General features: G+C 34.4%; 1 protein-coding gene across 1 annotated transcript; it reads left to right on the forward strand.

Moving 5' to 3' along the window:
* The first annotated feature begins 3,087 nt into the window (after window positions 1-3,087).
* LOC118200529 (uncharacterized) lies at window positions 3,088-16,515 on the forward strand. Its single transcript, XM_035372490.2, has 2 exons — window positions 3,088-4,047; window positions 15,329-16,515. The coding sequence occupies exons 1-2, from the start codon at window positions 3,263-3,265 to the stop codon at window positions 16,098-16,100; spliced, it is 1,557 nt and encodes a 518-aa protein (XP_035228381.1). The 5' UTR covers window positions 3,088-3,262; the 3' UTR covers window positions 16,101-16,515.
* The last annotated feature ends 235 nt before the right edge of the window (window positions 16,516-16,750 follow it).

A 16,750-nucleotide genomic window follows, 5' to 3' on the forward strand; every position in this document is an offset into this window, starting at 1 on the left:
ACTTTGCATAAAAACCTTAACGCTTATAATTCTGGCCGGAAGTAGAAAATAAGAAGTGATAGTAAAGATTTAAAATAAAATAAACGTTAGTAAAACTTAAGATCCTTACACATCTTACATTTTCTCGAATAGCAACAGTCTAGTGCGCTGGACATGAAAGTGTTTAATTGCGAGCAATGTTACCACTGCTCGCAATTAAATCGTTGAGTTTGTTAATCAAAATTTAGTTAAAATTTTGCAAAATATGAAATAAATAGTAAAGCTAACTCGAAATTCAAAATTTGGGCTTCCAGGAACACATATTCGGGGAAAGGAATAAGCTATTCAAAATTTGATACCTCTAGATACCGTCGTTTCTTCACAATGCGAGGAACATACATACATAGAGACAGACATAAAGATTATTCATTATTTAATTTCTTAAAAAGAGAATTTGATGAATATGGTGGTTACACCATATTACATATATATATACACTCATGTCCATAAATTAAGGATAATTCGGAGTCACGAGGAAATCGAACTCTAAAATAAATATATCACCTGTAAAATCACAACACACATCTTCAAGAATTATATGCAAATTTCAGGAAGTAACCAGATGACACCGATGGTACGTCACAATGACGAGAGTGTAAGAGAGTGATATATAAGGAATACAGGCAAAGAAGTAAAATTGTTCGCAGGCGCTTTATAAGCATTTCAGTGCAATAACCGAATAGTTATGACACAAAGGACGCATTTGGATGATTTTTTACGTGGTAGAATTATCGGCCGTCTGGAATGTGAGCGTACTCAACTGGAAGTATCAGACGGACTTGGAATTGCCCCGAGTGTCATCTCCAGGCTTTGGCAACGATTCCAAGATGATGGTAATGTGAGTAGACGTTACAGCACAGGTCGCCCCAGAGTTACAACGCCGAATGAGGACCGGTATTTGGCAGTTATTGCCAAAAGAAACAGGTGGAGCACAGCCTCAGTCCTGTCTTGTCAGCTTTCTTCAGCCACTGGTACGACAATTTCAAGGCAGACCGTGTACAGACGATTAGGGCAGATTGGTCTATATGCTCGTAGACCTGTCAGATGCGTTCCACTTACTGCAACTCACTGTCGCCTGCGGTTAGCCTGGAGTAGAGAGCATGCATTACGGACACCGCAACAATGGGCTTGTGTGATGTTTTCCAACGAGTCCAGGTTTAGCTTGCAGTCTGAATCTCGCCGGACGTTCATATGGAGAGCTCCAGGTACCCGTTACCACCAAGAAAACATCATTGAACGACACCGTTACGGTGGTGCAGGAGTGCTCGTTTGAGGTGGAATTATTCTGGGTTCCAGAACTGGCCTGCGTGTTCAGATTGGAACCATGACAAGCCAAATCTATCGGGACGTCATTCTGGAACAACATGTTCGTTTGTTTCGGGGCGCCATGGGTGCACAATTTGTGTTTGTGGATGACAACGCCCGTCCTCACCGTGCAAACGTCGTAAGCGAATGCCTTCAATCGGAGGATATCACCCGTATGGACTGGCCAGCATTCTCACCGGACTTGAATCCAGTAGAGCACGTGTGGGACATGCTTGGCCGACGAGTTGCGGCCCGTAAACCTCCTCCTACATGTCTACCGAACTTCGGAGAGCATTGCTTTTTGAGTGGTGTAATATCCCCCAAGATCAGATCGATAATTTGATACTCAGTATGCCTAGGCTTTATACGGACTGTATTGCACCGTCTGTGAGACATACAGTGTATTAACAATCATACCAACCATGTAATATTGGTTTTTTGTAAATAGGTTTTTTTTTTTTTTTTTTTTTTTTTTTTTTTTTTTTGTAATTTGCTCCAGGGAGAAAAATTCGCTAATTTTTTTAATAATATCAAACATGTAGCATCTTATTTTGCTCTTTACCTTTTGTTTAATAAATAAGCTTTACAAATAAGTCAAATTTGTTTTGCTTGTAACTCTTCCTTTGCCTGATTTTTCATTATCCTTAATTTATGGACATGAGTGTAGTTCATCAAATAGGTCAGTGGTTAAAATTTAATAAGTAAATACGCCGTTTATAGCGAACCACCCAAAATCCCATTTCGAAACTAATAGCCCCTTTGGGGCTAAAAAAAAATACACAGTTATTTTCAGGAATTAAGCTAGCGTTCCAGTTACTAACTAATAATAACAAAGTGCTCTTAAAATGCTCGATTTTGTAATGTGTAACAGAAACATTAAATTTGAAAACTAAATATCCTGCGCTTTGTCGTAAGCAAAGCGTAGGATATTTAGTTTTATTAGGATATTTAGTAAGGCAACACATTAGCGAGTGGAAGATTAAAAATATTTTTTTTCGGGAGTGGCAATATATTTCTTCAAAGTGCTGAGTTTGCCGAGTGATTGTCTTACTCTCGGCAAATACTAAAACAAATATCTTACCCACTGGCAAGTGGCATCACATTTCTTTTAAATCGCTCGACTTACTGATTGAAACTAAAAATATGCAACACATTATTAATATCTTATGCAACACATTGCTTTAAAAAAAAAGTATCTTATTCAGTTTTATTAAGTGTGCGCAAAGTATAAACTAAATGAAAAACAATTTCGAAATTGCACATTTTCTGACAGACGATTACATGTATGCCAAATTTGCTGGCTCTGGTTGCCTCCGCTTTTCCATAACGCGAGGAAAAAGCATATACAGTATATCCATTTTAATAATAGCTACTGCTCTTGTAATAGATATTTTTAATGAGTATTGTGCTGTTGACTTCTAAAATTGTTTTATTCCTAATTACGAAAGCGTAAGAATGTTTAGCAACTTAAGCAGACATTCATTTTTCCCGAAAATGTAAATATGGTTATTTCCATTCAATTCAATTATATGCATTTACTATTTCTTACAGTTATGTTTTCTGGTCCAGGATGTATGCAGACAAAAATAAGTCAAAACGACTCCGAGACTTTCATATGCGGTCGATAACATGTAGATAAATGCCCCATGGAATGCTGGGATAACCTTGAATATCGCCGACCAATCGCGCGACGACAGCTAGGCTACAAACAGAAACTTTTACGCTGGAACATCTCCTCCTCGCCCATACTCTTGTCTGATGCGGATATGCGCATTGGAATTGAGCCGATAGAGAGCGGAGCGGCTAGCGAACGGGAAGTAAACAAGATTGTTTCAGTTCGCGTTTGGCGCTGACATTTGATAGTCGTTGCGTTGTGTCAAAAAACCTGTTAAATCCCTTGCGTGTGCGTAATTAAATCATGGGCATTAAACGTGAAAAAAATGAATCGCAATTCCCTTCACAAATTCGTCAACGTGAAGCTTGGATGGACGATGTTTTTCAAGAAGTGCTTTTGAGGCGCAACTCTGCTGCAAAGAAAAAAGAAACTGAATATTGCGGTGGAATTTGGGATTGCACTGATTTTCTCGAAGAACTGGAAACGGACATTTTACAACAACGTCGGGACATGATTGTACATCAGGTCTTTCCAGTGGAATGTCCACAAATCTTCCATAAAGAAGAATATGGAATGCAGCCAGTAAACAAAGAGTTTGACGGATCCCGAAAAGAAAACCTAAGAGCAGTAACTGGTCTTAGGAATTTTTATGAAGAAAGTAAATCCAATCCCAGCACTGCAGTGGATGGAAATTTATTTTCCGGGGAATCATCAGGTTTCGAATCAAGCTATTCCATACAAGGAAGAAATAATGAATATTGTAAGAAAAAAGAGGAAAAAAATATATTTTCGAAAAGAAAAAATAATGAAGATATTTCTGATACGCACAGAGAAACAAGACAGAGTGAAGAAAGCATAAAAAGTAAAATGACCATAGAAAGTGTGAAAAAAGATTATCCGTTTGATTCTGTGAAGGTTATGATAGAAGTATCTTCTAACACCGGTGAAACAGTGAGTGAAATTGTAGAGGAAAAAAAATGGGTGGAGATTAAGAAACGATTTCCAAGATTACCACTTTTAATTCCTGAAGTAAATGACAAATTTCGAAAAGTCAAACACAGTTTGGACGCAATCAAAATTTTATTGAGGTAAGCAGTAACCGTAGTAGTATTTTTTTTTACTTCTTTATATATTATGTGCATTTAATTTGTCTCTATTAACTGAAAGCAACATTTTGCATCTTTGTAAAACTGCTTTTATTTACTAAAAATTCCCCCCTTATTATTTAATTATGCTTCTGAAATATATCTACTGAGTTCTTATTTTATAGTTTTCCCCAAATTTATTTATTTTGCAACATTTTAAAATAGAAAAAAAATTGTTAATTGTTTTTTTATTTATCTATTTGTTCATGAAATTCCTACTACTAGCTCACACTCTCCCTATATCTTGTTCAAATTTTCGATCTTTAACAAAATACTTTATACTTGGATGAATAATCCACTCAAGTTCAAATATACTTTTTTAAACTTGTAGTGGATGACACTTAATGTTAATACAGTTTTTTCGCATATTAAAGTCAATTCTTACTTATTTATTCCTGTTTATCGGAACTAAAGTTATGCTGTTTTTATTAAATATATTATAAGACTTACAAATAATGGCCGCTTATTAGGAATTCTCAAGTGCTGTAAAAATTAATTACAGTGACACAAAAAAGTGATGGGACACTTGTGCTTTACAAAAGGAAACTGTAGTAAAATAAATTTAAAAAACAGTAAAAATTTTTTCTGGGTGTGTTTCATACTTAAATTTAGTAACAATTATTACATAACATACATTTTCTCAAAATATTAAAATATTAATTTAATAAAAATGCAATTGTTTAGAACGGAGCAAAAAATGGCACACGTAAGTGATGGGACACTTACTTTTCCATCAAATATTTATCCAAAAATTTTAATTTTAAAAGTAAATTTTGTAGGATTTCCTTTTCCTTTTAAAACGTGATTTAATCTTCTTGGGATGGATTCCACTAATTTTTTTGTGATTTCTGGAGTGATTTTATCCCATTCTTCTTGAAGCACCGATTTTAATTGTTGTTTTGAAGATATGGTGTGTTTGCGAATTCTTGATTCCAATTCTTGCCAAATATTCTCTATGGGATTTAAGTCTGGAGATTGTGGTGGTGTTTTTATTATTTCAGGACAGTTATACAGCAGCCAGAGTCTAACGTTCAAAGCAGTGTGCTTGGGGTCATTGTCATGGTAGAATTTAAAATTGTTATGAAGGTTCAATTTTCGTGCTGAAGATTTCAAATTTTTATATAAAATGTCAATATACTTGTACCGATCCATTATACTGTCAATAAAAACAAGATTACCAACTCCAGCGGACGACATACACCCCCATACCATAACTCCTCCTCCACCATGTTTTACTGTTGGCACCAAGTTCTGTTTGCGAAATTCTTCCCTGGGTTTTCTCCATACCAAGATTCTACCGTCAGAACCAAATATATTAAATTTACTCTCATCAGCAAATATAACTTCATTCCAGTAATCAGAATTCTTATTTATGTTGGATTTTGCGAAAGCCAGTCTGAGTTTTCTATTCTTTTCACTTACGAAGAATTTTTTCCTCGCTGCTCTACCGTGATATCCAGCAGATCGAATTACTCTTCTAATAGTCTCAGGTTTAATAGTTACTCCATATAATGCTTGTAACTCAGCAGCAACTTTAGGAGCACTCATTCTTGGATTTTTTTTAATATTTCGAACGATAATTCGCTTTATTCCATTGGATAGCTTTGATGGTCGGCCAGGTCTTCTTTTATCCTGAATCATATGATTCTTTTTATATCGTTTAATGATATTGCAAACTGTTGAATGACTCAAGTTAACTGTTTTAGGAGTTTCTCTAATAGATTTTCCACGTTCAATATGCAAATTAATAACTAATTTTCGAATTTTAGGCAAAGTTTCTTTTCGTTTAGCATTCATGGCTGCACAGAGCTAAAAAACACAAAAATTCCAAAACAAACTGGAGAGAAATACTGCAGACGATTTTATAAGTTATTGCCAATTGCTTTTGAGTAAAAATAAATACCCCAAAAGATATTTTTATTGCTTACTTTAGACGATTTTTGTTGCATAGTACGTAGTGTGCCATCACTTATGTGAGCCATTTTTTGCTCCGTTCTAAACAATTGTATTTTTATTAAATTAATATTTCAATATTTTGAGAAAATGTATGTTATGTAAGAATTGTTACTAAATTTAAGTATGAAACACACCCACAAAAAATTTTTACATGTTTTTTAATTTTTTTTATTACTGTTTCTTTTTGTAAAACACAAGTGTCCCATCACTTTCTTGAGACACTGTATATAACAACTTATAAATAATAGTACATGACTGTGATAAATGGGATTATAATATTTAACAAAATAAGTGGCAACAGTTAGACAAAGTTCTAAAGATTTTTAAAGTGTGTGGAATTAAAGAATTGTAGTTTTATAGGGTTGGATAAAGAGGATGTAGTGTCCCATTAAAATCTCCCCATATTTCTATGTTAACGTCATAATAGTCATATGTTTAAAATATAACCCTTTAAAATGTTCCTTGCTTCACAAACGGAGAATGCGAAAAGAAACTACGACACAACGCAAGCGACGATTAGAGAAAGAAAAACAGCAGCAGGTCAAGCATATGTCGCCTTGAGTCGTGTGAAATCATTGCATAAAATATTAATTGAAGAACTGGACTGCTCGAAACTCACTGGAAAGGTTCCTTGCAATAATGAAGCATTACAAGAGGTGGATTGAATAAGAAATAATAGACCACTATCAGCTTCATTAATAGGAAATGAAAAAATCTTAATAATGTTAATAAAAAGTAATTAAAATAATATTTTTCTTTGTTGACCTAAGAAAGAATTGACTTAAATTTTTTTATATTACTTGTTTTTAAATTTAAGTAATTAAACTTAAAAGTTTTTAATTATGCTAAAATGTGGTAATGATTATGCTCCGTAACTTTTGCTAACTATTACTGAAATACTTGGTAATAAGAATTATATATTTTTTTGCTTGTTATTTAAAGACTTGGAATATATATATATATATTTTTTAGTTAAAAGGGGCTTTGTTCCTGATTGTTTTCGTTTTGCGATTTTGCGTTGAAAACTAAAAGGCTGTATCACTTTTCAAATCGTTGCCACCAAATACTATCGCCCTTTATTATATTTCAAGAAATTAAATAATGAAGAATCTACATAAATGTATGTATGTTTTTCGCATTGTGATAAAACAAAACAACGGTACCTAGAGCCATCCAATTTTAAATGACATAATCCTACTGCGAATATGGACATCTGAAAGCCCAAATTTGAAATTTGTTTTATTATCGATTTAATATTTTGTAAAATTTTAACGAATTTCTGATTAACAAACTCAACGATTTAAAAGCGAGCAATGGCAACATTGTACAGAAATTTTTTTTATCTCTAGCACGCGAGACTCTGTATCGGAAATTCTAAAGGATATGCTCAATTTAAAGCTATTTTGCGATATTGCTCTTTCAACTGAATTTGATGGTTTAAGTGCGAAGAACGTGATATTTAATAAATAAAGGTAACAGACAAAATGTAAAAAAAAGGCCCCTTTGGATATAATTTAAAATATGAAACCTTTCAGATTTCCTTTGTTCTTATTTTTATTTATGATTTTCTATTTTTTTATTTACTTATTTTTTACTTCAAAGTAAAACAGGTCAATGTGTATATGCAGAGCAGTGCCAGTTTGCTCAGCAAATACTGAGAATTCTGCAGTTCTCTAATGTTTTTTTTTTTTTTTTTTTTTTTTTTAAAGTTCAAACAGGTCGCTGTGCACATGGACAAAGCAAATAGAAAGTTAAATGTTTTATTGTAGATGTTTGCTGCATTTTTAATTTACACTCCTGGCCACACAAATTGCAACACCAAGAAAGACAAGAGATATCACAGCAAAATTTATTTAGTAGATAACACGATGACCAAGTATCAAATGATTAAATTTATAGACTTCTTCTATTTATCACGTGAAGTGATGCATTGAGGTGTGAAGTGTAGTTCCTTCTAGAATCAGTAGCCAGAGTAGCCGCCATTGTTGGAGATCACCGCTGCCACACGCCTCGGCATGGATTCAAAGAGACTTTAGATGTGTTCTTGGGGTACAGCAGATCAAGCAGCTTCCACACGTTGCCAAAGTTGATCTGGTGTGGCAGCTTGGGATGTAATCTGGGTCAATCGTTTAGCAACCATGGACCACATGTTTTCTATCGGCGAAAGATCCGGAGAGTGAGCCGGCCAGGAAAGCAATTCAATCTGGTGATTGACGAAGAACCCTTGGACAATGCGTGCCACGTGTGGTCGTGCATTATCCTGTTAAAATGCAGCTGTGGGCAAGCCCTGAAAGTGAGGAAGGACAACTGGCTCCAACACCTCGGAGATGTAGCGCTGGCTGTTTAAAGTACCGGCAATGCGTGCTAGAGGAGTGCGAGAGGGATATCGAATACCACCCCATACTGTAATACCCGGTGCAGGACCAGTGTGGCGGTGCATAATGCAGTTGTTCAGCATCCTCTCTCCACGGTGTCTCCAGACTCGAATCCGACCATCGTGGTGTTGCAGACAGAAGCGTGACTCGTTAGTAAAGACAATTTCATTCTATTCTGCCGTCCACACTTTTCTTTCATCGCACCATTGGCGGCAGAGACGTCTGTGGTTCTGCGTCAAGGGTAGACGAAGCAATGGACGTCTTGTGGACAGACCACTCTGCTGTAAACGGCGTCGAATGGTACGCACAGACACTGGATGATGCATTACAGACTGAATGTGCTGTGCTATGGTTCGTGATGCGACTGAGCGATCCGTCACGGCCATGTGCACAATGTTCCTGTCATCACGTGAAGTGGTGCACTGAGGTGGATGCGATCGAATACGTCAGTCCTTCGTACCCTCCTGCATCCAACGGTCACATATCCGCATTACAGTTGTTTGGTTTCGTCCAACACGACTACCGATTACCCTGAAAGATAATCGACACTTTTGGTAAGCCACTATCCTTCCTCTGTCGATAACATCTTTTTTGTCGACACATCTTTTTTCGGTAAGCCACTATCCTTCCTCTGTCGAACTCTACGGGGGGAGCACTCTGCGGGGGGGGAACGTTTTATCTCCAGCGCGCGGAACTATGTATCGAAAATCCTAAACACGTGATCATTTTAAAATTATTTTGCGACCTTGCTGTTGAACTGAATTTTATGGTTTAAGTGCGAAGAACATGATATTTAATAAATAAAGGTACCACACGAAACGTTAAATAAAAAACGCCCCTTTGGACGCAATTTAAAATCTGAAACCTTTCAGATTTATATATATATATATATAATTTATTTACTAAAGTATATTGATTATATTATCTCCTAATATTAATTTTAGTAGAAGTATCTAAAAAGAGTGAACCCACAGGTAGGAAATTTAACTCCAAAAATTGTTTTAAAGTAACTTGAATGTAAATTGTTAAAAATGTTTTACGTGGACTTGAATTAAATCATGAATAACAAAATTTCAATTGGAAAAAGAAATTAAATTAAAAGAAAGTAATTATTGTCATTGATCGGAAATTAGTTGACCGTTCAAGGGAATAAACCAACTCCCGTTCAATGAACAATAATTAATAAATAAATACGAAGGTGTTTCGTCTTTTACTCAAATAATAATGGTAATGTCAAACTGGCAAATTAAGTTAGGCCAAATATTTCCGTGAAGTGAAGGTATTGAGAACCAAAGTAGATTGTATATATATATATATATAATTTAAAGTAAGGTAAAAAGAACAAACGATAAAAGACATATATGTAAAATATAAAAAAAATACTATGGCTTTGCTCTACGCGAACACGCAACCTCCAATTAACTTTCAGCAATTTAGGATCTTCCCCCTAGACCAGTACCTTCGAGAATATTCTAGCCTATTACATAACCGCTACTATAAATACTGAATGCGTGCCATTTTGGATATATATAAAAGAAGCGGCTAAAGTGTGTGCCGCCGATAGTTTATTGTTGCCACTCGGAAAAATGAGCGCGGAAATTAACGTTTCCGCAGTTTTTAATTAATATCTCAACCGATTAAAGTCGTACGAAGATGAGAACGGTATCGATGGATTCGGAGAATTTTTTGGAATCCGAGCATACGCTATAAAATATTATATTAACTGTCAAGAATTTCAAGATATTCTGGTTCAAAAAACACTAATTCAAATCATACATAACATCAAGGTAAAATGAACATTACGAATCAAGTTTCTAAACTGAAAAGTTTATTCAAGTCTAACACACATTCAACTGGCAGTGCCAGATCCAAGAACAAGAAGTATATATACATCATGAAAGATTTACGCCCTCTTTGGCGATTAAAATATATTTCCACATAAAATTTCTTACACACTGGGCCCGGCTGAACTGTAGTTCAGAACAATCAAGATTATCAGTGACATGAACATTTTCAAGAATTATTATGCATTTCAATACAAATTCAAGTTTTTGTAATAAAGAAATGTCACATAAATATCAAGAACATGTAAAACTTACCATATGTTTCAAGAATATCAAGTAAATTTTCAAGTAAATTTCATCAAGAATTATTCTCATAACATTCCTGTTCAAGCATCAGAATTTAAATCAAGAATTTATATAACTCAAGATAATATTAAACAAATGATTTCAAAATCAAGATTATCATAATTCAACTAAAATACTAGAATTGTTACAAGAAACCTGTCTTTTTCTTTTTCTTTTTTTTTTTTCAGAATTAAATTAAAATTTTAAACACACTTATACATTTCTACAACCTTAAAATTTTCTAATATATGCATTTCTTTAAATATTATATATACAATACTTGAAATATTAAGCATAGATACAACATTAGTAGCATTAAGATTACATTTTCAGTAAGAATACTATCACACAATATTAATACTCTTAGCACTCTAGATGGAGATAATGGTGCTATGACTTGTCGCATCGGTCAGGAATTATAACGCTGACACAGTACACAGTTTCTTAGAACACGTTTCACATTTTGTCTGGATCTAATTATTCAGTATTTTTCACAAAGGAACATGAGAGTACTAGCTACACCTGTATGAAGAACTCGTTCATGTGCATCACGTACTAGAAGATCTGTAAAATGAGTTTTTGAAGGAATAATTATAGGATGCTTTTCATGAAAACTTAAAGTTGATTTTTGTAGTCTTCCTCTTACTAACAAAACTCTTTCCTCACTTAGAAAAGGATTTAGTTCATGAATGTTTGAGTGTTTTGAAATCAACTGTCCAGACTTTAAACTATTAATTTCATCAGAAAAATTTTCATATTGAACTTCTTTTATCAAATATAATTCTGCGGCTAAAAGTTCTTCTGCTATCAAGGGTCCGGTTTTCTTGTCAGTTTTTTCAGATTGTGAATAAACCTAAATATCCATGCAATCACTCTAATAGCTAATTAATTTACTATAATTTTCAAGATTCAACAGAGAATTAGATTTGTATGCAATAGACGGCAGTATTGTAGTATTATTTATACACCTTTTCCGCTCTAATTCAGCATCAGAAAACTCCGAATCAAGTTTCTAAACTGCCAAGTTTATTCAAGTCTAACACACATTCAACTGGCGGTGCCAAATCCAAGAACAAGAAGTATATATACATCATGAATGATTTACGCCCTCTTTGGCGATTAAAATATATTTCCACAAAAAATTTCTTACATACGCGCATCGAATTTCAGTTCAGCGCCGTTCCGTAGATATTCGAGAAAAAAGGATTTGGCACGTAGCCAAATTCCTCTAATAGGAAAAACCCAAGAAAGAAAGTGAAAAATGTAGGGAAAAAGTAGGGGGAAATTAGTTTTTAATTAATATCTCGGCTAATTAAAGTCCCAAGAAGACACGAATGGTCAAAATGGCGTGCCACGGACCTGCGTAATCCAACGGTGTGCTTCGCTAAGCCCGGGAGCCAGCCGTTTCGGTGCAGATGATGTTACTTCACCCCATATACAAATGCGGCTTAAGTGTCTGTTTGTCGCCGATAGTTTATTGGTTGCTTGCGTAAATGTACTAGCCAATGGAGTGAAGTTGCTGTGGCACAGGGTTGCCGTTTCAATTGAGACGTAGACAATTTCCTGTAAAACTTGCCATTGCTATGACCATCAATAAGTCTCATCGAATTAAGCGTGTTGGCATTTTTTTACCTGAGACTGCATTTGGACACGGTCAACTTTATGTTGCCTGTTCAAGGGTTCGTGAAATAACGGACGTAAAATTAAAAATAATGGATGGCCCTCTGCAAGGCGAGCTTAAAAATGATGATAAGATCTACACAAAAAATGTTGTGTACAAAGAGATCTTTGACATGTGAATTAACATTTTATTATTTAAATCACCTTTATTTATTGAGCTAGCAGTGGTTCTTAAGAAATGTACCGCCAGTGATTTCCTTCATTGCACTCTACTTTAAGCAATTAAACAAGTAGAAGGGGGAAACCCCGTGGGGCAGTAAGCAAAGAAACGTCCTCGCCGCCTGCCCTGGGTAATTCAGTTTGAATTAGCAGACACCTTTGCATAAATCATTTTAATTACAACTTATAATATATAAAACAGCGGTCATTCGTATGACCGCCGGGCTTTCTAGTATATATATATATAGGGTGCGGTAGCGTAATTTGACTTACGTAGCACAATGACGTACTGCATGAATGCGCGCCAGCTCGTCCCGCATTCGTGTACTAATGAGCTGCCGTTTCGAGTGTGACAGTGATATGGATCGTTGGAGTGCACAGCATCGTGCCTTTGCTGTTGAAAGTTATTTCAAGAATAACTACTCTGTTATTACTACCCAGCGTCTACTTCAGCAATATTTCAACTTGGGACGTTATAAGAAAGTTCCAGATGGACGGACCATTGCGACAGACATTTCCAGGTAGAGTAATTTCCCGTTTTGGTGACATTTCCTGGCCGCCTCGCTCACCTGATCTTTCATATGTACAATTTTTTCTTTGGGTCCACCTGAAGCAAGAAGTTTTCCGAACATGTTGTGCCACCATTCCTGAGTTGAAGGATCGCATCCGAACTGCCGTCGGCAACAGTGGCGGCTCTTGGCTAAAATTAGTGGGGGTGCTGTTCCAAAAAATTTAACCTTTGTTTTAAAATTGTGTACAAAAAAACAAACATGTATAAAAAGAAAATTTATTTTGAAACTTCATGAAATCTTACAAGAAAAAAATTAAACATTTCTTAATTACTTAAAATTGTTACTGTTCAGTCTTTGTCTATTCATTTAAAAATGAAATCCATTCTTCTTGTTTTAATTTGCACAAAAAGATCAATAATTTTCCCTTGATCTCTGGATGACAAATGAGGAAATTTTTCTTTATTGAAAGCAATGCAAGCGCATTTAGTCTCTCCGAATTCCTAGTGCTTAAAAAAGTTTTCATTCTTTTCAATGCTGAAAAGCAGCGTTCTGCCTCTGATGTAGTCATGGGAACTCTCAAGAGAATTTTTATCAGGTTTGTAATTTCACTAGATTATTTTCGAAGATAAATTTCAGTAGCTCAATTAATTTTCAGTATTCATGGATAGTTTCAGTATTCATACCTACAATAGAATACTTTTAGTTCAATTTCAAGCTTTTCTTTGTCAGTCATTGGATATGCTTTAGTGGTCAGTACTATTTCTTTTGTAGAATGTTCATTCCTAAAACTAGCGAAGCATTTCTTGTTTAACAATTTAGCAGCTGCTAAGTGTTTAGTGGAAGAATACCTGTGCACTATATCAATACAGTATAAAGTCACATATTTCCTTAGATTCTGCCATCAGTATCTTTGAAAAATTCTCACAGTACTTTGAGTTTCTTAATTCTAAAATAGCAGTTTTGAAATTTTTTATATATTCATGAACTTTAAACACACTAATTTCTCTGGATTGCATTTAATTGCATATTATTTCAACATGACGCATCTGATGAAAACGTTCTAAGCAAAACTTGAAATTATCACCATTTAGATATTTTAAAATTCCTGTTGCTTTTGCAATAGTTTGATCTGCATTTGATGTTGATTGAATTTCAGTAAGGCAATTTTTTAAAGGTTGCAAATTTTCATGAACTCTGTTTATGATCCGTATGATGAAGTTTCACCTTGTGGAGGAATATCACACGCGCGGAGTAAAACGAAATCACGTTTCTAACAACATGCCAGAATTTCGGAACTGCAAGAGCGACAGTGCTCTTCCCTCCTGCATGGACCTTTTAAGAGATCATGTCCTCCTATTCGTGACGTAATCTCGGATTGCAACATGCGCAGTCATGCACATGGTTACACCCTGTTCGCAATGGCGATCTCATGTTTTACCTAATTGCAACCTGCGATGACAACACCCTTTCGAGAATTACCGCTAGAGAGCAACAGTCAATGTATGTTGTAATCGGTTGTTGTAGATACCAACAAGGCCTGAAGGACGCTAAAACATTTTCCGTTATTTTTTAATATTGCTTACCCATCTGTAACTGATTTTCACAATGTTTCAATTTTTATCTTCCTCTTATTTTTTTATATTCACATACTTTTATCTTTTTATTGTTTAAATTGAAATGTAGTCCAGACTTGGAATGCAGTCCAGACTCTAGTGCATTTTTAACAGTTAAACACAATTTCCATCATTTTCGTACATCATGAACGCTTTAAATCGAGGATTTTTTCGATATTTTTGAATAATTTGACCATAATTAAAATGATGAATAATTAAATTTCTGACAGAACTTTTCGCTAGCATATAACATCTTGCCATGTTCACTTCGTATATACTTGTATAACTGTTAACATATTTGGTAAATAAGTAATAATTTTCAAATGCAGATGATGATTCTTGTATTTTGTTTTATATTTTCATATAAAACAAAAAATATGGCAAAAAAACATCTTCTTTTGAAACATATCAACAAAACTTTCGAGTGTCCGAATTATTATAAAAGTTACTGATTAACCCTTATGGATTAAATTATTTTATTGTAAAGAGCATTTTGATGATATTTATTTTGCAGCAAGCAAGTTTAAAAACAGAGAAAAAATAATATATTAGGAAAGAATTTAGAATTTAAATTTCAGTATGTAGTACAGGATCTACTCAAATAAAATTTCAAAACTATAGTGTAAGACACTGCACATAATTAAAATGTCTTCGCAAACCGCCACTTTGAATCTATTGTCATAAAATAATGAAATTCTATAAGTGTACCCTACTCTAAATAAATGAGCCTAAAATAAATGTTAAAAGTAATATGATTAATTTAGATTTTATTATGACTGATTTCTCTTTTCTATTTTCAGATGTGTTTTATCTCGATCATATGTAATCTTGAATTGGAATGTGGCTTTGGAAGCTTATTCTGCTGCTAAATTCTACGCAGTCAACGATTTAGTATCAGCATGCGAGGCCTTTTTTATTCGCTATCCTGTTCCTCCAGAGGATGCTCATTATATCTATCGTATGGCTCAAATCTTTGGGGTTAAGGATATACTCCTGAAGTCAAAGAAGTATTTCAGAAAACATATTAATTTCTCTGAACAAAATGATCGAATCCCAGATAAAATATGCCTGATTACAATTTCGATGTATCCTTCCCAATTCTGTTTACCTCTGAGCAGTTACAGCCTCAAAACCATCGATGGAGCATTTTCGAGTGATTTAAGAAATGATATTGAGTTTGAAGCTATTAATGGAATATTTCATATTTTGGGTGTAGAAATTCAGCTTCAGGTTCTCGAGAACGAGAAGGGTAGTAGCATTCCGATATATTATGAAATATCCAATTATTTTGAAGGTATGCATAATGAGGAAACGGTTTATAAAGATTCAGAATCACTTATGGCTGTAAATTTCTCTTCTAAGTTATTGGTCAGGCCTGGGCAGAAAGCAAAAATCAGTATCTTAATGGATGATTTGAAGCTTTGTAATTGCTATGCTATCGAGAAAAATGATGTGCTGCATGAAACTCGTTGGGAAAAATTCCATGTGAGGTGCTTCAGTAACAGAAAAATTCCACGTTCCAATCAGAAGAGATTTGTTATTGGAAAATTGTTTTATACTTGTAAAGGATAAATATCACTGTAGCATCTTGGTTTTTTGTAGCTATATTTTATCTGACGTAACTGAAAATCATTCCGGCTCTAATGTGCTCATATGTAGAAAGTTGATCGTTTGAGATATTTTCAGACTATTATTCGTAGTATAGCTTTATGTGACATTTTGCAATTCAGTTCACTTATGAGAAGAATAGTTTATACTTTGCGTCGTGTATAATGACACTATGTAGATATACACCCTCATCTAAAGAAAAATGAGTGAAATTTTTCTTTAAACTTTGGAACTGCTATTTTGTATTGACCAAAGGATTAAGTAAAATGTAGTGATACTACTTTATAACGAAGAACTTTGCAATGAAATATTATTTCAAATTTTTGCTATGTAAGTAAGAAGTGTGTAAGACCTCAAAGTATTAAATATAATAACCTTGTGTTGAGTAATTTGCATAATTTTGTATAAAAAATTTAGGTTTGGATATTTTCAGTATATGCTACGAATATCTCCACGAATACCGTGAGATAGTTTTATGAAAACTGTTTCTAAGTTTTGAACAGTCAGGTATTTTTAAATCGAGAAGTGCAATATGATTTGTGTACCCTACTTTACATTTTACACGTGACATTTTTAATCTCATTTATACTTCTGAAAGTTTATCTGATTCTTTT

This window comes from Stegodyphus dumicola, chromosome 9 (assembly GCF_044657685.1).
Source record: "Stegodyphus dumicola isolate Sdum_Otavi_A_Nest chromosome 9, ASM4465768v1".
In the NCBI taxonomy this organism is placed as follows: Eukaryota; Metazoa; Arthropoda; class Arachnida; order Araneae; family Eresidae; genus Stegodyphus; species Stegodyphus dumicola.